Raw genomic sequence first — 22,361 nt, 5'->3', positions numbered from 1 at the left:
AGGCTTTAATTGTGTATTGAACAGTCTTTTTAGACCGCTCAGTACGTCCTCTTCCACAATTCCAAAAGTTTCTTACAATGGTGCAATCATTGGGTCATAGGTGACAACTGGCACATATGTTACCCTTCCCCCAGTGAATACTCATTTCATTCCCCCGACGCTCTCCCTTTTTTTTTTTTTTTTTTTTTAACGTCTAACCTACAGATGGGCATTTTGGAAGATGCGGTGTTCTGCCATAGAGCTCAGAATCATATAGATAAAGTTTTTCGGGAAAACAGTGAAACTCCCCCACGTCCAATGGGGAAACTTTTCAAGTGGTTACAAGGGGTTAAACAGACACTGAACCTAACCATTGCATAGGAGGCCCTCCGATACCTTGTAGCAAAGCTCCTAGCTTTAATGGGATTTCCATCTAAGTTTTATGTGATGTTCACTCAACAATTAGTACCCAGACTGATAACGGTTTATTGCGCATCCTTTGAACTGGGCCTCCTCTCGCGTTCTTTGAATGAAGCCATTATCTCTACTGTGCTAAAGCCCCATAAAGAGCCAACAGATATGGCTTCTAATTGCCCTATAAAGGTTTGGCCAAATTGTTAGCATGCCATTAGTTGCCTGAACTCCCACAGTTGATACATACCAACCAATGCTTCATTCTGGGTCATTGAGCAAAAATAATGGGGTGATCCGGTGTCCCTCAGAACCTGGGTGGGCGTATTATATAAATACAATGGTTCTGTTGGGAATTTCTCATTTCTTTTAGAAAGTTCAAAAAATATTCATTACATGTAACAGATATCAGATAAATGAGGAAAAAAAGCACACACCAATAAAAAGTTTGCAATTTGGTAATTTAAGGGAAAAAAGTATTTTGGGCTGTCGTAATACATAAATTCAAAAGAGCAAAATATTGGTGACTTGTGGTGATAAAGTGACGTGATGATAAATAGTATATACAATATATTTCAAATGCGGTAAAAGTGAATAAGTAGAATAGAAAGGTACATTATTTCTTGATACGTCTTTATGGTTTTTCACATATGCTACAAGATCCTATGTGAATTAATCTGTGATCAGAAGCATTGTGTAGACATATAAGGGTGCGTCGACGTTTCGACCCCGTGTAGTGCGCAACATATAATAAGCGTCACGGCAGGTCTTCCTCAGGACAGTGCAGATGGGTATACAGCCTACGGAATGAATAAAAGCTAGTTTAGGGTGTGTGCTCAGAGATCAGGCAGAAAAGGACTGTTCTCTTTGAGGGTAAAAAAGCTTACCCAAGCGCAGATTTTGGTTAATATCTGCGGGCGAGAAGGTTTTCTCAGTCAAAGTTTTTGTCCTGGTGAATCAGGAGGAGGCCTATGGAGTGATAATAAGGTTATAAACACTCCCATGATAGTGATTATCAGGGCTTAATACAGGGGGAAAGGCCTCCTGGAAACAACAACATTTTAATTAAGAGCGGTGGTCTATGGAGAGTTGATGTAATTGTAAACGCTCCCATTTACTGTGCTCAAGGTGAAAGAATTCCTGGTATTATGTAAAACTAGTATTATGAATAAATTAGGTAAGTATGTGTCCCAAAACGACATACCTTGAAGATTTTTGAGGTAAAAGGATGATGTCTTCAATAAATTTGGGGTTTTAAGCCAGTCGCATCATTTACTGAGAAAAATAATTGTAGAGTAGTGTGATTAATTTAATTAAAAAGCTACAGCACTTGAATTACAAAGTGCCCATACAGGTGGCCTCTAACTTAATCTTACCGCGATCTGTAGTTCAGCACGTCTTGTCAGGTCAGCTCTCAGTCTGGTGGAATACTGAGGCTTGAGACAAGGGCCTGTGATTTATAGCAGGTGTCACGTGCCGGAAACGTGCAAGTTCACCCATGCCGTAATTAACTAAATGAAAGGCTACAACTGCAAGCTGTGGGATGTACTGTGAAGGGCCCCTCTCATGTGTGTCTGGAGAACCATTAAGCAAACATCAGAGTAATGTTACACTAACTGGTTTCACTCGGCAAAAAATGTTAAACAGTTAAGAAGAAATTCCATGGTGTTAATGGAAAATGATTCAAAGCATATTCATTATATGGCAGATTTTAACATTTACTAAGAATGAAACCACATTGATGGAGACAAAACCGGGCTTCCAGTTAATCAGCATAAACATATTTCATTGCAAAGTTAAAGGTGTTGACAGGTGAAGCTGAGTCGTGTTGATGAAAAGTATACAGAGTAAATGCATACAGTTTACATTCAGAAATTCAGACTTGTTAGTATGAACACTTTGATGATAAAATGGTCTTGCCGTTAGCCATTATAAATTAAGTACAAAATCTATGAATGCTTTGCCAAAAGATGGCATACAGTTAGGATTCTAAGTTTAAGAAGGAAACAGGTCTTAAAGGTAGCCAATATGAAACATCTCAAATTTAAGTACAATTTCAAATAAAGGCATGAAGGTGATCATGTGACTGGTCAACAGGAATTGCCAGAGTTACATTTTACAGATGAGTGTGACTCCAAAGATGATGCCAACATTGAAGAGCTTAGACTTATCATACTTCCCATTTCAACCCAGAAAGGTAGTACTAAGACAACAGAAGCAACATCTGAAACGGAACATGAGTCGTCTAATGAGATGCTACACAGTGCACCCGCCTCTGTTCAAGACACCACCTTACAAGACGGACCCTCATCGTTCCTTGATAATCCCAATTCAGAAATGCCCCATGAAGATGAAATTAACATCATAAATGCTGATTGATCCCTTCGAAGTAAGAGAATTGTGTTCAAGCACTGACACACAAGACACTGAACTGCCTGACATACGACAAGCTGATTATGAAGACGTTACCAATACTGAAGAACAGGAACTTAACACTGATGCCCATGAAGATTTACCAACATCAACTGTGGGAGCTACCACTGACAGAATAGACACTACCCCTGGTATGACAAACCATGGACCCTCTACTCAGATTAACCCAAACGATCCCATAATCAACATCTCTAATCATATATTGACACAAAGTGAATTTGATATACTCTGTAAAGGCTTATCATTTATTCCTACAACCACGCCCAACAAGTTTAACATCAAACTAGAACTCTAGGAAATACATATCACATGAGACAACACAGTAACTGTAACAGTCACAACGTGATTTATGTCATTAGATGCCCCTGCGCAAAAATCTACGTAGGCCAAACTACCCAAAAGGTGAAGACCAGGGTCCTACAACACCAAAGCAGAATTCGCTGTAAGGTCCAGGGAGCTCCTTTAGTAGAGCATTTCTCCAAAAACAACCACACTGCTGATGACCTACAATGGTGAGTAATAGAAAAGGTCACACTACACCCAAGGGGAGGCAGTATACTCCAGTTACTAAATTACAAAGAATGCAGATGGATCCATCTGCTAGATTCGGTAAAAAATGGGCTAAATGAGCAGGAGGAGACATATAGGCAAATGGTCAAACTGTAAAACCACACACACGTACATGACCACACCTATCCTTTACTTCCTGAACTATTCCCTAGCCCCCCCATCCTTTTTTGCATGCACATACTTCACCTAATGTGCTTGTCAGGTTAAACTCAAGTATAAGAAAATAACATCATATTCTACATGTTTTTGATTCATATGTTTTAATTACTCACTAAACGGTGATGCAAATTATTGCCCCAAAAATGCTCTTGTTTACAAAATGTTGACCATGTTATTGATCAAGTCTTAAAATAATTCACGCTGTCCTTACGCACAATTTATTGCCTAATTGCATTTATAAACAGAATGTTGACTATGTCAAATATGATTCACGCTGTCTTTACGCACATATGCCAAGCCAACTGCTTCCTATGTTAGGAGCCCAGGCACTTAGGTTCTACTAGGCATGCCCAAACTCTGGCAATTCCTGTTGACCAGTCACATGATCACCTTCATGCCTTTATTTGAAATTGTACTTAAATTTTGAGATGTTTCATATTGGCTACCTTTAAGTCCTTTTTCCTTCTTAAACTTAGAATCGTAACTGTATGCCATCTTTTGGCAAAGCATTCATAGATTTTGTACTTAATTTATAATGGCTAACGGCAAGACAGTTTTATCATCAAAGTGTTCCTACTAACAAGTCTGAATTTCTGAATGTAAACTGTATGCATTTACTCTGTATACTTTTCATCAACACGACTCAGCTTCACCTCTCAACACCTTTAACTTTGCAATGAAATATGTTTATGCTGATTAACTGGAAGCCCGGTTTTGTCTCCATCAATGTGGTTTCATTCTTAGTAAATGTTAAAATCTGCCATATAATGAATATGCTTTGAATCATTTTCCATTAACACCATGGAATTTCTTCTTAACTGTTTAACATTTTTTGCCGAGTGAAACCAGTTAGTGTAACATTACTCTGATGTTTGCTTAATGGTTCTACAGACACACATGAGAGGGGCCCTTCACAGTACATCCCACAGCTTGCAGTTGTAGCCTTTCATTTAGTTAATTACGGCATGGGTGAACTTGCACGTTTCCGGCACGTGACACCTGCTATAAATCACAGGCCCTTGTCTCAAGCCTCAGTATTCCACCAGACTGAGAGCTGACAAATGTAAATGTAAATGTAAATGTATGCGTCTTGTAAAGCGCACTGCTGCCCTGAGGCAGACGTGCTGAACTACAGATCGCTGGTAAGATTAAGTTAGAGGCCACCTGTATGGGCACTTTGTAATTCAAGTGCTGTAGCTTTTTAATTAAATTAATCACACTCCTCTTCAATTATTTTTCACAGTAAATGATGCGACTGGCTTAAAACCCCAAATTTATTGAAGACATCATCCTTTTACCTCAAAAATCTTCAAGGTATGTCGTTTTGGGACACATACTTACCTAAGTTATTCATAATACTAGTTTTTCATAATACCAGGAATTCTTTCACCTTGAGCACAGTAAATGGGAGCGTTTACAATTACATCAACTCTCCATAGACCACCGCTCTTCATTAAATATTGTTGTTTCCAGGAGGCCTTTCCCCCTGTATTAAGCCCTGATAATCACTATCATGGGAGTGTTTATAACCTTATTATCACTCCATAGGCCTCTTCCTGATTCACCAGGACTACAACTTTGACTGAGAAAACCTTCTCGCCCGCAGATATTAACCAAAATCTGCGCTAGGGTAAGCTTATTTACCCTCATAGAGAACATTCCTATTCTGTTTGATCTCTGAGCACACGCCCTAAACTAACTTTTATTCATTCCGTAGGCTGTATACCCATCTGCACTGTCCTGAGGAAAACCCACCGTGACGCTTATTATATTTTGCGCAGTACACGGGGTTGAAACCTCGACGCACCCTTATATGTCTACACAATGCTTCTGATCACAGATTAATTCACATAGGATCTTGTAGCATATGTGAAAAACCATAAAGACATATCGAGAAATAATGTACCTTTCTATTCTACTTATTCACTTTTACCGCATTTGAAATATATTGTATATACTATTTATCATCACATGTCACTTTATCACCACAAGTCACCAATATTTTGCTCTTTTGAACTTGTGTATTACGATAACCCATAATACTTTATTCCCTTAAATTACCAAATTGCAAACTTTTTATTGGTGTGTGCTTTTTTCCTCAGTTATCTGATATCTGTTACATGTAATGAATATTTGTTGAACTTTCTAAAAGAAATTAGAAATTCCCGACAGAACCATTGTATTTATATAATAAATCATTCTGGGTCATAGCACCTCTTTCAGCCTTCATAGGCTTTAGGAAATCATGAGTGGTATATTGGAACTGCTTCCAAATGCAGCGTCTATTGCTTTTGATGTTGAAATTTGTTTTTGATTCTTTAAACTCGAAATACATGCACAGAATCCTGGCACGCATAATGGCACAAATATGTGCATATCTTATATGCAACCGACAGCTAGAGTCAAAACAAGCCAGTGAAATAATGATTCTTAGGCTGTGGGTGAAGCACCTGTAAGTGCTGACAGTTATCACAGTTATTATTGCCATGACCTTGGAATCCTTGGCATCCCAGCAGCAGATCTTTAAAGCACACTGGTGGATACCTTTGAAAGACAATACATGCAGTTTCTCTGTATGCAGATGATTTACTGTAATATGTAAAGGATATAGGGTTGGACCTTTCCTCCACTGCGCAGCTGCTGGATGAGTTTGATACAATCTCTGTTCTCAAGGAGGATTGGGCCAAATCCCATATCTCTCCCCTTTGATCATGATACACACTCCCTCAACATCCCATACCAGTTTTCCTTGTCATATTGGGGAACACAATCGTGCAAGTCTTCATAGTTGTCACTGTCTGAATCCATGCCAAAAAGATTGTGTAAGGTCTGGGCCTTACCATGCGGTAAGGGCAAGTATCAGAATCAAAAGAATTGTCAAGTGGCTGCGCACCAGGCGTGACTTCAGTCGAGGTTGGGAGGACTCAGTTCGGAGTCTGATAGCATGATGACCGCACATCTTAATCTGGCATTGACTGCATTGCGTTGATGACAGCGTAATAGGAGATGGGGATGGGACTGGAACTGGAGCCAGCACCCAAGTTGGTGCTGAACCCAATGAAGGTTCAAGAGGCACAGATGGCACACAGGGCAGACTCGCCAGTGGAAGTCCAACTGGAGACTCCTTCAGATCCTTGGTTTCCAAAGACACGCCAGAGGGAGCTGGTAGAGTGCCAAATCTGAAATCTGAACTAGCACCAGCACTGACGCCACCCACCTACCGGAGCTATCGAACGGCGGATTCTTGGCGGGGCACCCACGCTGTTTGTCTCCCCCGCTGCCCTGACGACATCGAGGGCCGCGGTGGGGGGAGACTACAGCTCCCGTGAGCCTTTACTGTCACGCCCCCTTCCAGGTGATTGCGCGCCCGGAGGCGCTTTAAAATCGGCGGCTCCCTCGGTGGAGCGGGGGAAATCTGAACTAGCACCAGCACTGACGCCACCCACCTACCGGAGCTATCGAACGGCGGATTCTTGGCGGGGCACCCACGCTGTTTGTCTCCCCCGCTGCCCTGACGACATCGAGGGCCGCGGTGGGGGGAGACTACAGCTCCCGTGAGCCTTTACTGTCACGCCCCCTTCCAGGTGATTGCGCGCCCGGAGGCGCTTTAAAATCGGCGGCTCCCTCGGTGGAGCGGGGGAAATCTGAACTAGCACCAGCACTGACGCCACCCACCTACCGGAGCTATCGAACGGCGGATTCTTGGCGGGGCACCCACGCTGTTTGTCTCCCCCGCTGCCCTGACGACATCGAGGGCCGCGGTGGGGGGAGACTACAGCTCCCGTGAGCCTTTACTGTCACGCCCCCTTCCAGGTGATTGCGCGCCCGGAGGCGCTTTAAAATCGGCGGCTCCCTCGGTGGAGCGGGGGAAATCTGAACTAGCACCAGCACTGACGCCACCCACCTACCGGAGCTATCGAACGGCGGATTCTTGGCGGGGCACCCACGCTGTTTGTCTCCCCCGCTGCCCTGACGACATCGAGGGCCGCGGTGGGGGGAGACTACAGCTCCCGTGAGCCTTTACTGTCACGCCCCCTTCCAGGTGATTGCGCGCCCGGAGGCGCTTTAAAATCGGCGGCTCCCTCGGTGGAGCGGGGGAAATCTGAACTAGCACCAGCACTGACGCCACCCACCTACCGGAGCTATCGAACGGCGGATTCTTGGCGGGGCACCCACGCTGTTTGTCTCCCCCGCTGCCCTGACGACATCGAGGGCCGCGGTGGGGGGAGACTACAGCTCCCGTGAGCCTTTACTGTCACGCCCCCTTCCAGGTGATTGCGCGCCCGGAGGCGCTTTAAAATCGGCGGCTCCCTCCGCGACGCGGGACGCGCGCGGGCGGCGCCGGGCTGAGCCCGGGCAGAGGGCGGGCCGTCTGTGGCCGTCCGGGGTCGCTGGAGGCCGGGCCGGGCAACCCCCCTTGGCCCCTCTAAAGTTGGTGCCCAATCGTAAGTCATCGCCAAGTTCGTGAGTATAGTACACGTTGTGTCTGGGATTCAACCATTTATTTTTGCTTAGTATACTCAAAACATATATTGGAAAATGGGGAAAAAAGCTCCACCTGTGCTTAAATCTACTCGTAAGCAGTTAACATCTCCCTCAACTGCTACTGTTCCCACCCCGTTGCCTAGTTTGACTGCTATCGATAAAATGCTGCAGAGGACGATCGGCGTTGTGGCTTCTGCCATTCAAAACACTGAAAGACGCCTCTCGCTCCCACCAAGCACGCAATTACCTTTGCTGCAGGACAATACATTGGATTCCCTGGTGGCCACATCGGATATAACATCTTACGCGGGGCTACCAGGCACTGACTCAAATGTGAATTGTATAATCCTGGACAGTGTATCCCCTAATCATCGTACAATGGATAATAGACTATCACAAACACCGTCTATGTCACGATTAAGCGTTAATAAGTCCACTGATACTACCCCATCCCTAATTAATGAGCAGGAAGGGATAGAACTATGCTTAGACACAGATGTATCGATTACAGATAGGGAAAAATGTGATAGTACACCAGCACGAACAAGGGGACAAAAAGCAAGAAAACAAAAAGCAAAGCGGAAACAGAAACACTTAGAGTCACTAGTAGATAAATGCAGAGAGAATGGTGGACGCTCTCAACTGAGTAGGCCTCTCACTCCTGTAATACTAAACCATACTCAAAGTGAGGTGCACCTTTGCAAAAATAATGAACAAAGCTCATTAACTAATGCACTGCCGGGTAATGAAGATTTTTGGGGGAGACTGGAGACCTTGATAACTACTCTTTTAGGACCCATCAGTCAACAAGTCCTTAATATTGATAAGAGGTTGAAGGCATTAGATGACCATGTGTTGAAATTAGGCACAGGGTGTAATTCTATAACTACAACACACCATGTTGCATCCAACATTAACACACATAAATCACAACACACTATGGCCAATAAGAAAAGTATAGTGGAGACTAATGCTTCTCCCTCCACATCCAAACTGAGTAGAAGTAAAGGTCAATTAAACCTAGAACCCTCATCCAGACAGGCATTAGATACCAAAACCACCACAACAGTTAGTTCGGGAGGAAGGGAGAAACCTACTGACATAAACAACAGGCCAGTAACGAGACAAGTGCAGGATGCTAACCAACACCACCCAACAGATAAGCCCGATATAATTGAAGTGATCAGCAAGAGACAGATTCCGGCCCGCATCAGTTTGCCCCCAGATTGCGGTCCATATGTCTTGGTTTTAGCTAATGTCCCAAAATTGGGGGAAACCCAAGAGGAAAACTATACAAGCCTAAGAAATAGAACTCTCCATTGGCTTTCTGCAAATTGCAACTTCCCAATGGAAGGAGCAGGGGAAATTATTCATACACAGAGAGTAGGGTGGGTGGGTCCAACGAGAAAAAAGTTTGAAGGAGATTGCATCATTATAAATTTTAAATCTCCACAATGGGTGCAATCTACACTCTCAAAAGCCCCACTGCCCTCACCCTGGGAATTTAACACTACTCTGCTTCCTCTCGGGTATTTTTATAGACATTTAATTGACCTTCATTCTAATCCTGGGATTAACTTTTTAGCAGATCAACCGGGCATGAACCGTAACATTATTAATGGCTATGAACATCCTTACCAAGAGTTTAATACTAATTTTAGGAATGGTTGTTCATTAGGCCAACGGATTATACCCCCACCATATCAATTGCCATATCTACCTTTCCCCACTCCCTCTTATCCCAACCCAAGGGAGAGACCTTACGTAAGGCCTAAACTAAACTTTAACATGCCTCAGAACGAGCCAAGGTATATATATAATATACCAACGCATAACCGTTTTGAACACGCTCTCTCCAATTTGGAATGTCAAGATTGACTGGGGAAAAGAAATAGGGGGTGTGAGGACGCACCAATTACTATTAAGGAAAATCCCTCTGATGTACAATGTAACGAGATTGAGACAATGGCACCACGCATTGTTTCGACTATGTCCCCAGTTACACATGAGAACATAACTACTCCATCAATTCAACCTAAGCAGCCTAGTGGCTATAATGCCTCTTGTGCCCTAAAACGCCCCAAATTGTCCATCCTTAGTTGGAACGTCGCTGGGTTGGAATCAAGATTGCTTGACCCTCAATGGATCAAGCTATTGGATAACAAAGATATTGTTATGTTCCAGGAGACATGGGCTGTCAGCAATTTATTTATTGAGGGTTACCATTGTTTTAGTGTAACCTCAAAGAAGCCCATTTTTGGCCGTGCAGTGGGAGGATTATTTATAGGTGTTAGCACATTGGTGGGAGGCACTATCAAAGACCTTTCAGAAGGAAATCCGAACATTCAGGTCCTTGAGTTGAAACTAAAACCCAGGATTTTTATAATTAATTTTTATAATAATGATTTTTATTCTACACCCAACACAAACTATATAGCCCTCTCTAAGACTCTAAGAAAATTGGAAATAAACTTGGAATCAGAGGGGGGGATAGGGATTCTAATCGGCGGAGATTTTAATGCCAAATTACCAAAGAAGTCTTGGATCAAGGACACTAACAACATCACGGACCAAGCTGAAAAAAGGGGGTTTGAAATAGCAAAATTATTGAGTGAACACACCCTTGGAAATGCCATGGAAGTATCTCTAATACCTGACATGGACTATGTCCCCACGTTTAGGGGGCGTGATTGTTGTTCAACTATTGATTTTATTTTTATGTCCCCTGATTTGCTGGACCGTGTATTGGAATCCAAGGTGTTAAAAACATCTTTTGGCGACCATAACCCCCTCACAGTTACTTTGCACTTAGGCTCCCGCCCTGTATATGCGAAATCTAATGGTGCAAGAGACATTACACCATCAGGTGACGGTCTGCGGCTAAAATGGAGGGGGATCGATAGCGGAGCTATTTTAGAAAATGTGCAGAATGATCATTCCGATTTAATTAATTCTTGTCTATTTTTAAATGGAGATAATAATAGAATAATCTCTGACTTTGGCAAACTGTGTTTAGTGATTAAAAAATTGTTGTCAGTCCCACTGCCAAAAATAGCGAAAGAACCAAGATGGTTTGACTCAATTTGTTCTAAGGCAAATAGGGAACTACGTGAAGCATTGTCTTCTAACCCAAGGTGTATACTAGAGGTACAGTTGGCCAGGAAAAACTATAAGTTAAAAACAACTGAAAGGAAGGCTGCCCTGCTGACAGAACAGTGGGAATCATTGGTTGCGAGTGCAAATTTGAAGAGTAGCGGCCCCTTCTGGTCAGCCGTTAGGAAGACGCGAGATATGGGGAATCAATTGTCCCCAATTAGCTGCAATATTACTAGTAGTAGTTGGGAGGCTCATTTTGCTAAAATATATGCTACCCCCTCTAAGGAAGTAACTATTCCTTCCTTGATGGTGTCATGCAACCTCAAGATTGACCTCCCTGAGATAGTTACAGCCATTAAAGAAAGCCTTGGTAACAAGGCCCCTGGTCCCGATGGGCTCCCTATAGATATTATTAAGTATAACACGGATTTATGGGCACCAATTCTTCTTAATGTTTTTAATAGTTTACCTATGGCGCCAATGCCTGACACTTGGGCGACCAGCACCATAGTTCCCATTTTTAAGAAGGGAGATAGGTCAGATCCAGCCAACTATCGTCCAATCTCGCTATTGGACAATACTTTAAAAATCCTTGGACGAGTTATTTATAACAGGATGATAGAGTGGACTGAAGATACTGATCTACTGGATCCGTGCCAGTTGGGATTCAGGAGTGGTGTGGGCACGGTGGAGCAGTGCCTAAACCTGAAATTGATTATCGATAAGTACAATGTTGCTCGCTCTAGTCCAATCTATCTCGCATTTATGGATCTTTCATCTGCATTTGACCTAGTTAATAGATCCAAACTATGGCTTATGCTTTCTAACTACGGTCTGGATGCAAGTCTTGTTAATTTTCTGGCCTATCTTCACACGGACCTTAAAGCACAAGTTAGGATCGGGTCTGGTGGCGACGTGTCCAGACCCATAAAAATAGGCAGGGGGGTGAGGCAGGGGTGCGTTTTGGCACCTCTGCTATTTATTATTTATATCAACGGTCTTGCCAAAGCTTTGAAACAAGTGACGAGAGATGTTCCAATTATCCAGGGGAATCCACTACCAGTTTTATTATACGCAGATGATGCGGTCATTATGGGCCGCACCCCTAATGCTCTTCGTTTGCTCATTAGAGCATTCGTCCAGCATATGGAGGCACTTGATCTGCGTGTAAATTTTAAAAAATCTTTTATTATGTCTAGTGGACCCGGGAAAAGGAAGCTCAATACTATAAATGTAGGTTCGGATAAATTAGAATCCGTAACCTCCTTTCCGTACCTAGGATTGGTTTTCGCTGCGAACGGCTCATGGAGTGGGCATTCTGCCCACGCCATGGGCAAGTTCTCGAAAGCCACTAATTCTATATTGAGCCTCCAACGCCCGAAGAAAATAGGTGCCACTAGGGCCATTTAAAATTTTTTTAAATTACAGTGCCTTCCTGTGGCAACGTATGGGGCTGAGGTCTGGGGCTCAGGGAGAAACTCAGGGATTCAACGGGAGGAAAATCGTTTTTGTAGAAAAATATTGGGTGCTCCTTTTTCAGCCTCTGAATTCATCGGTCACAAAGAACTAAATCTCCCCTATGTATGTGATTTTATCAGAGCCAGACCAGCCCTATTTTGGATTAGGATTTGGACAAATAACTTTGCGACCCTAACTAAAAACATTATAATGGATTGCCTAAAGTGTGATCACCATATGTCAATACCCTGGTTAGCCGAGGTTTACAAAATATTATGTGCAGTGGATAAAGGCAATCTTTTCTTAGAACCCACTGGAATTGAGAAGAATGATAAGGTCGTAGTCAAACAAGCACTTTATGCACTTTTTAATTCAGAAAGAATGGGGAGGGAGCTATCTAAATCTTCTGTTGCTACATACATGGGGTACGATTTGTGTAGGCACCCACTACCATCTTATCTAACTCTCCCCATGTCCAATTGGGAACGATCGCTGCTCTTTCGTTTAAGGGCAGGTTCTGTAAAAACCCTGTTGGCTTTTCCTTTGGGGTATCATCACACAATAGAATACAATCCCTGCCCATGTGATGGAATTAGCAAACAGAATGACATTCACTTCCTATTCTTCTGTACATTTTATTTAAAATATATTAACTGGTTTTTAACTCCCTATTTTAGAAAATTAAGACCCCTTTCATTGGGGGAATCATGTTCATTATTATTTTCCCTGGATACAGATGAATTAATTTTTCGCACCTGCACTTTTCTGAGATTAATAGTACACGCACGCAAAACGATGGAAAATCCCTGAAAATTATTTATGTTAGTTGTATATTTGAAAATGAATTGCTGTGATTGTGGTGTTTTTATGGATTGTATTATTGTATAAATGTGTTGTTTTCCTTTTGTTGTACTTTTATGGATTTTATGAAATCCGAATAAAGGTCTTTTGAATTGAATTGAATTGAGTGCCAAATATACGCTACAAGGCCTCACTAAAGGCTTTAACTTACTGCAACGTTGCTGAGGCACCATTTGAGCTCAGGGTGCGTCAGGACCAAACTCATAACCTGCTCCACTGGCGATAGGAGGCACATTGACTTCCTCACGCTCTAGTTGAAGTTTATGAGTAGTGGGAAGGGCTACTTTCCTGCTTTGATTTGTGTTTTTTCTACCACTAACCCGAAGACTTTGAATGCGACGCCAATCTGCCCCGGGAACAACTATGGGAACAGGAATTCCTTTCAACTTCGACCAGTCACGGCATGGGATCTTCTTGTGCTTGGCGAGATAAACTTTGGTCTCACCATCCTGTATGGCCTTCAGACTCAGCTGGGCAGTCATGAAAGCCCTGGAGCCATCCTTTAACCCTAGGCATCTGGTTGCAAAAATGTAAGCACAGTTGTTTTAGGAGGTGACATTTGCACTATGCACGCTGCAATAAATATTGGATAAAAAACTTGTAGAAAGACCAAGGAGAAGCTCTGAAGCCTCATCTAAAGGTGCAGGAAGAAAATAACTAATGTCAGTGCACATGGATGGCACCGATATGCGGTTCCCCACGTCACTTCCGAGAAGAACGATGTAGACATGAACAGGCAAGATGCCACCGATTGGCACACAGGGGAAATAGTTTCCAGATCAAGTCTGACGCCTGGGGAATATACACGAGGTGAAGAATTTACTGTCACAAGTAATTATAAAAGTAGTGTTTTTAGACCATACATTTATTCTAGAGGAAACATACTTTCAGGTGCAAGCTATGGAGGGTCACATGAAGAGAAGGACAAGCGCCCTCGAATATACTAGATGCAGTAGTGGACATGCATCTTCCAATAAGAAAGTACTAACTGAGGTAAATGCAGCGTAAGCTAAAACCATTACATGAATTTATGAAAAATGCTTGCAAATTCTGAGGAGGATGCAGAGTCAGCAGAAAAAAACCCTCACAATCTAACATAGACTGCAACCATGTGGCAAAACCAGTTTGTTTTAAACACCGTATATTTCTTTTCTCCAGGCTCAACAAGCCTAATCAGTTTTAAGGAAGGCAATAGATTAGCCTGCTTACTTGGAAACAGATTCATATTAGAATGCAAAATGTATTTCCTTTCAGCTGGCAGCCTTCTTGTGGTTTTGAATCAATTTTTGACTGGCTGCAGCTTCAAAATTATTCTCACAAAATAAGCAATGAAGAAAAAAACAATAAATACTTCAAAATATTTATAAAAATACCTTGTTTCTGCATCAGGCACTTCAACTACTTTATTTTTCTTTTTCTTTCTTCCTGTTTCATTCTTTAAGAGTACATCTTGGTCATCTGGCTGCTCCCTAAACTCATCCATCTGAAGCATCATTTTCTTTTTTATCTTTGCTCGAAGTTCTTTTGCCTCTTCCTCAGACACTTGAAGCTGGTATGCTTGAATAAGTTGTTGTTTATCTTCTTCCAAATCGTTTTCATAGTGCCCATCTTTAAAGACACTCCTTGGCTTCTTTTGAAAACCTGAGGACACAGGTACAGCTTTTTGTATTTCTGTTCTTGATGACACTGTTTGGCCTTTACGGTTTTCACTCTCAACATTCTCAGAAACAGTTTCCATCATACTTTCTTCCGACTGTATCTGGTCATCCAGCACTGCTTTCTTTTTCTTTTTAGTGGTTTTGATCTGCTTGTTCTCCTCTTCACTGACATTGTGCTGTATTACATCCGGCATTGAAAATGTTGCTTTATGTTTCTTTTTTGTACGGAGACTGCTCTTTTCTTCTGGATCATACACAATCTTGTTAAGAACCACATCATTTTCTGTTTCTTTCAAAAAACCAAGTCTATTCTTTACGCTTTCGAGCTAGAAACAAAGCAGAACAGAACCAGATTAAGCACACTTAGAAAAATACACAACACAGATTGATATGGTGCTAAGGGTGTGCCCAGCCAACACAGTCTAACTCATTCATCAAATAAATTATATAAGAATATGTGCAGTTAAACAAGAAGTTACACTCACTTTCAAAAGGTAGAGCACTAAGTGGCATTATTTGACTCTTGGAAGTATCACAGAGATATTACTGATATTCACAACCGCGTATGCCCAACTCTCACTCTCTTACAGCAAATCAAAGAGACACATTCAATCGTAGTAACGGGAAAGAGTATGGTGACATTTCGTGGACAACTCTTCCGCAGATTTAATGTTACTACTTTCTACTGTAAGTGTAATGTCATCTCATCCAGCTGGATGGTACCATCACCTGAATAAACAACGTAAGCAATTCGTCAAAGGCCTGGGGTATAAGAGTGTTTGATTAAATGAACAATTTCTGCCAGGGCAGGAAGTACAAGTTCTAATAAACATCAATGGCAATTATATAGGTTAAAATGTAACTAAGGCACTACCTAAACCAAAGGTTTGGGATGTATCCTACTGGGTAATGTAACAATGCCACAAGGAATAACAGTATGAGGAGAATCTTAACATAATGAACAACCTTAGGGACCCTGACAGCGGCTATGGTTGACACCATGAAATGAGTTTTGAAAGTCAGAATTTTTTTAAAAACAGTTTTAAAAAAAGGGACTTATCAAGATCTCCAGTTTCAAATGAAAATACCTTCTAATAGGCAGAAACTGCCTTTAAAGAAATGTATAACTTTTCACAACAATCTTGTGAGACCACTCTAAACTTGCTCCAATAATACCTTAAAGAAATCCACAAATGTGAACAGTAAAATCAATAAAGATTTGCCAATTGCAGGCACTTGACACAAGACACAGGGAGTAAAGATTAGCTAAAATGCCAAACGAAGAGTTATTTCATTTTTGGGGCTAACCCACGCTTGAACCATATTTAAGGGCTGCTCACCATTAAACTCTGAAGAAGTGGATCTACAATAGGCACAACGAGCCTGGGCAAAACCATCACTGTCGCAAAAAGAGAAATAGCAATCACACCATATTCATTCAAGCAATAAAATGATACCATTTCTTTTAAACTTTTCACAAATCTACCTAACCCCACTTGTTTACTGTAGGAAGGTGGATATCTGACTATGGTTACCCCCAAATTTTTGCCTAGTGTCTCGCTGGTTTTTCAACTTAGTTGGCCTGAGATCCTGCCATTCAGGATCTCAGCCTGGCTGTTCTCTCTTTAAAATGGACTCCATGTACCCTAGGTACATACCCAATTGGTTGGATCACCCTGTGAGCCCCTGTACCAGTGTACACTAGGTACCCAGGGCATTGGTGTATCTAAGGCCTGCCAGGGGCTGACGCATGTATTATGCCACCCCAGGCTTGGCCTAACAAATTTGACACAACTGGCTGATCACTCAGCTGGGGTAAGTTGGTGTAACCACCTCTTACTTAGGTGTAGTATACCTATACCTAACCTAAAATGGGACACATGTTAACCTATAAGTCACTCCTATGGCAGGCCGTAACAATCCTGAAGGCAGAGTGCTGGGTTCCATGTGAGATGGTGCTCTGGCATGAGCTGAGCCTGTCTGCAGTGGTCGGAACAACTTCCTTCTACCGTTTCCAGATATCGTCATACCATATACTCTTAAGTGCATTATGAACCTTGCGGTTAAATGCTATCTTTGGTTTGGCTTTATCAAAACATGTCGAGTAAGGTGTCATACGAATTGGAATACTAACCCCTCGCCAATTCTGGCGACGGGGTTAGCATTCCACCCTTCTAGAGGGACACGACATGTACAGCACCTGAAACCCGGGTAAAATCAGACATAGCCTCAGCTCCACAAAATGGATGCTGCCACCACAGACACAAGTCTGCCCTCCTGCTGCTGGGAGTCCTTCCAGCTTGGGAGACGTGGACAAAGGGTTTCCTGCCAGGGGAGGTGCGAGCACCACCCCAGACAGGATTTTGTGTATTGGTCAGGTAGGGCTTGAAAGAAACCAGACATGCCTGAGGCTCACAAGGAGCCTCGGTGCATATGCCAGTTCAATCCGGTCCTGGGGCACACCAGCCCCGGACCTGGGGCGAGCTGGACAAAGGATTGGGGGTGTAACCACCCCCCTTCCTGGTCCCACCCTTAGGGAGGGACCTAGCAGGTAGTCCGGCCCCTAGAATCCGCTTAAAGGTAGGAGCTGTGTCCTAAGACTTCAGACATCCTGGAATCAACTTAGCTACAAGAAGAAGACGGGAACTTCGACGCTCTGCCGCACAGAGGACTGAAGGAAATCTCCCCTGTGGTCAGGGAGTGACCACCTTGCTAACGCAAGCACCATCCAGAGAATCAACGTCTGCTTTGCCGCCGCCTCCCGCCGGAGCCCGAGCCCAGAGACTGACAAGACCTGGACCTCCAGACCTCTCACCGCCCGATCCACAGTCCCTGAAAAGAAGGAACCCGTGGAGGCACCGAGACACGTGGAGCCAGCCATCTTGAAAAGACCACGACAAGCTGCAAGCGCGACAACCGAGGCTCCCTCCAAGTTGTGCTTTGGGTCCCGAGAAGCCCAACACCCGAGCAGCATCTGCACCAAAGGTGAGCCCTCCAGCATCTCCACGATCTGCGTGGGGCCCTTCTGCATTTTGCCACTCGACGCGCCTAACCGGTTGCTGGTCCGTTGGCTAGTGGCCATCTTGGCGACGAACTTCAAGAAATACACCGCTGGTCTGGTTGCTCCAGACTGGCCCTTGCTCCCCTCCAAAGGAGCAGTCCCTCTGACCTTGCTGGTCAGAGCCATCAGCCTATTTCGTTTTCCACAACAATTGCTTTTGCCAAGGCTTGTTTGCTTCGATCAAGTCGCCGACACCGCCGACAGCGAGACCTGGCGTGGGACAGCTCGTGACCCGACTCCTGGACGTCGTCGACCTTCAGGGACCACGTGGCTGCAGAGACAAGCTGTACTTTTCCTCCTGTTTGCACCCGACATCGCCTGGTACCCACCTGGTGCCACGCTGGTCACTGGCTAGTGACTGAACACTGTCCCCTCTGCTTACAGGTCTTCTACAACTCCGATCCACTCTTGGATCCACCGCATCTCTTCCGGGCCGACCGCCTGCAGCACCTTTGTCTTCAGGCTCCATTGAACATATAGAAGAAACCCGACGCACTTCGAGGCCTATGCACCCGCTTCCTGTGGGTGAGGTAAAGCTGCCACTCCGGTGCCCAAGTGTAGAGTATCATCTCTAGTGTCTGTGTTTCCAATCTTGAGTTCATAGACCATCCGGAAGATCCTCTTTGCAGTAACTTTGTAACTTTTACGCACCCATTGAAAACCTATGGGAGCTCGCGTGTGACTATTTGCTCTGCACACGCAACCCGTGGACCTCCTGGTCACTAACTAAAGTTAGCTCCTTGTAGGCCCAGCGATTCTAGAGGCCCTAGGCCTTTTCCCTTTCCTGTTCGTGGTACTTATACCACTATTTTAGTATATGGTTCGAGTGGCCACCAGGACCTATCCATATAAAGTGCAACTTCTGTGTATTCTAACGTATTCTTGTTTAACGATTTGTGCTCCTGTGCTCATAAAGAGTCTAGGGGTTACTTTGAGAAATAAATACATATATATTTTGAATATATATCTGTGTGGTGTCCTTTCATTGGTACAAAAGGGGGTTACATTTGGTAAAACAGCCTGCTTAACACGCTTTCACGAGTTTAGCCTCAAAGACTGCTTAGCCTACGCTACCACTAGGGCAGCTAGTCCGAAAAGGTTGACTTACAACCACACCATAAGGGTTGCTTGGCATGGTACAAGGTGGTCACTTTAACTAGTGACCATCATATACCAGGCCAACTTCTCACATTGGTGAGCAGCGGTTGGATTTGAGCTTGCTGTGTTTTACCATTGTAATCTCTCGGTTACCAATTGAAAGATCACATAGGTACCTGTAGGTACATATAAAACAAGATAGATATACTTAAGTTCTACTGAACTTAGTTATTGTAGAGCAAAGGGAGTAGCACACCCTGACTACAACTACTAGATAGGTTTAGTAGGTAAACCCAAGTGTAGGTAGATTGCAACACATCCACCCACACTTAAGAGCAATGGAGGGGGCAGAGGGGTCCAAGGTACCCGTCTCTGTCGAGAGTGACCCCCAGAGGGCACCAACTCTCTTTGCTACCCTAAATCAAAATGAGCTCAGGCAGTTGGCAAATATCAGGGGCCTTAAACAGCCCAAGAATCCTACTTCTGCTGAACTCAGAGAGCTTTTACAGGCTGATGAGAATCAGAAAGCTCTCAGGAAAGCCCCCCAGTTAGGCCCCTTAGGGACTGGACCAGGAGGCCCCCCTTCTGAAGATGCTACTGAGGTACCCCTTTCCAATAGTCACCCCTTAGATGAGATTCATACTACAGAGGATGAAAGTGAGAAGGGTACTGATACAGAAGGTAGTGAGGATGAAGGGAGAACTAGCCCAGTGCCAAGTGTTATACGTGGCCCAGCTAACCTAAGGCTATTGGGGACTGACAATGGGATCATCCCATTGGATCTCCCCAGTGGACTTAACACAGGGCTTGGGAGGCAAAGGAATCACTCAGGTGAATCTAACGCTTCTCATGTTTTTAGAGGCTCTCAAGGTCACTCCAGGAGAAGGATGACCACCCCTCAGAGGAGGGAGCATGAGGCCAGAATGCAGGAAGCCCAGCTGAGGATCAGGAAGCAGGAGCTAGAGGTAGCCCTGATGGAAGAGAAACTGAACAAGGCTAGGCAACCTAAAGAGAGTGGGTCTATACCCACTGGTGGCAGCACTGTCCCTAGGGACAAAGATAGGGTCTTTGACAATAGGAACCTGTCCAAGGTTGTGCCCCCCTACAAAAGTGGGGATGATATCCACAAGTGGATGACTGCTCTTGAGAGAGCCTGCAAAGTGCAGCAGGTCCCTGAAGACCAGTGGGCAGCAATCTTATGGCTCTCCTTTGAAGGAAGAGGCAGAGATAGACTCCTCACTGTTAGAGAGGAGGATGTCAGAAATTACAGAGTCCTGAAGAGTGTCCTAGTTGATGGGTTAGGCTTAACCACTGAACAGTACAGGTTAATGTTCAGAGACACCCAGAAGACACAGACTCAGGACTGGTCTGAATACATTGAATGTGCCACTAAGGCTTTGGAGGGTTGGTTGCTGGGAGGTAAGGTGTCTGATTATACAGGATTGTACAATGTGATGATGAGAGAGCAGATTTTAAGTAACTGTCAAAACCAGCTTCTCCATCAACACCTGGTAGACTCAGATTTGACCTCTCCCCAAGAATTGAGAAAGAGGGCAGATAAATGGGTCAGGACCAGGATCAGGCCTAAAAACCAGGGTGGTGACCAAAAGAAAGATACCACCAAGCCTCAAGAGAAGGGTGGGGATAAAGCAAAAGAGAAATCTTCCTCAGGGCCCCAAAACTCCACACAGGGTGGTGGGTCCCAAGCTCCCTCCTCTACCACAGCTAAAAAGCCTTACTGCCATGAATGTAAAATTCCTGGGCATTGGAAAACTGACAGCAGTTGCCCAAAGGCTAAAAACAAAACTGTTCCTCCAATTACTCCTGTCACACCACCTATTACTGTCAGCAGTAATCCCCCAGGTGGTGGGAGTGCCCCCAGAAATTTGGGTGGTTTACTTGGGGAACACAGGGGGACCCTGGCTTAGCCAATTCCCCTACAGCAATTACTCTTGTCTGTGATGGTGGCATGGGGTTTGCCAACTTCACTGCCTGTCCCAACACTTTGGGTAGGTACAGACAGGAGCCCTACATCAATGGTACAAAAGCTGAGGCCTACAGAGACACTGGAGCTAGCATCACGATGGTGGCCCATTGGCTAGTTCCCTCTGAGCAGCTTTTGTCTGGTTTCTCCTACCAGGTAACTAACATTGATGGCAAACACAACAGTCATCCCATGGCAGAGGTATGTCTCAGCTGGGGAGGGGTCACTGGCCCTAAAAGGGTGGCAGTGTCCCCAACCTTTCCTGTAGACTGCTTACTGGGGAATGACTTAGAACTCTCAGCTTGGGCTGGAGTTGAACAAGACACCCATTCTAAAATGGTAGGCCTTCCACAAAAGGGTAGTGGGGTTGTGCCATTCACAACCCCTGTCCAAATAGATTTCCTCCCTGGAAAGGTTGGAAGGGCAGTGGTAGCCACAGCCCAGGCACAGACAGACTTCCCTGTAGAGACTGGCAGAGCTGTGACAGTCACAGCTCAAACACAAACTGAGTGCCCCCCTGAAAGGGTTGGCAAGGCTGTAATGGTCTCAGCCTATACTCAGACTGACATAGGTGTAGTGAAGCCTGAAACTATGGATCACTCCACACAAACAGAGTAGTGGGGAGGAAGAAAAGTCTCCCTCTCCCCAGACATTAGGAAAAGGTCAGCCTCCTCAGGGATCTGACCTCACCCCTTGTGAAGGAACTGCCCCAGAGGTAGCCAGGCCTGGCCTGGCAGAGCCTCTGATGTCAGTGGCCCCTTCCAAGGTGGGACCCAGTCTGGTGCATGTAGCCTGCCTCTCTCTACCCTGCCTCAGTCAGCCCAGGGCTGCAGAGGTCAGGGAGGCCAGTGGACCCCCAGAGGGCCACTGTCCACAAGAACCCCCCCATCAAAAGAATGAGGATTGCCTGGCTAGTAGCCCTAGTCAGGTGATGGGTAAAAACATTCCTGAGGGATCTCCTTTACAGGTAGTTAGGGACCTCCCCCAGAGGGATTCTGTTGGGCACAGGCAAACATGGGACCTTAGGGCCCCAAACCTGACCTGTCCCTCCAGTAAGCCCACAAAAGGGACCCAGCCTCCAACTTTAGGTAGCCAGAGTCTGACCCTG

General features: G+C 44.4%; 1 protein-coding gene across 2 annotated transcripts in view; it reads right to left on the bottom strand.

The window, feature by feature from the left end:
• The window catches only part of AHI1 (Abelson helper integration site 1), a 971,238-nt gene that overhangs the window by 893,759 nt on the left and 55,118 nt on the right, over window positions 1–22,361 (bottom strand). For both annotated transcript variants that reach the window (XM_085611599.1, XM_085611600.1), the window contains one exon: window positions 14,826–15,436. In XM_085611599.1, the coding sequence (XP_085467725.1) occupies window positions 14,826–15,436 (611 nt within the window). The remainder of the gene's footprint in view (window positions 1–14,825; window positions 15,437–22,361) is intronic.

Source organism: Triturus cristatus, chromosome 6, assembly GCF_964204655.1.
Source record: "Triturus cristatus chromosome 6, aTriCri1.1, whole genome shotgun sequence".
Classification (NCBI taxonomy): domain Eukaryota; kingdom Metazoa; phylum Chordata; class Amphibia; order Caudata; family Salamandridae; genus Triturus; species Triturus cristatus.
The sequence above is the reverse complement of the archived record's forward strand: the minus strand, read 5'-3'. Positions and strand labels throughout refer to the sequence as shown.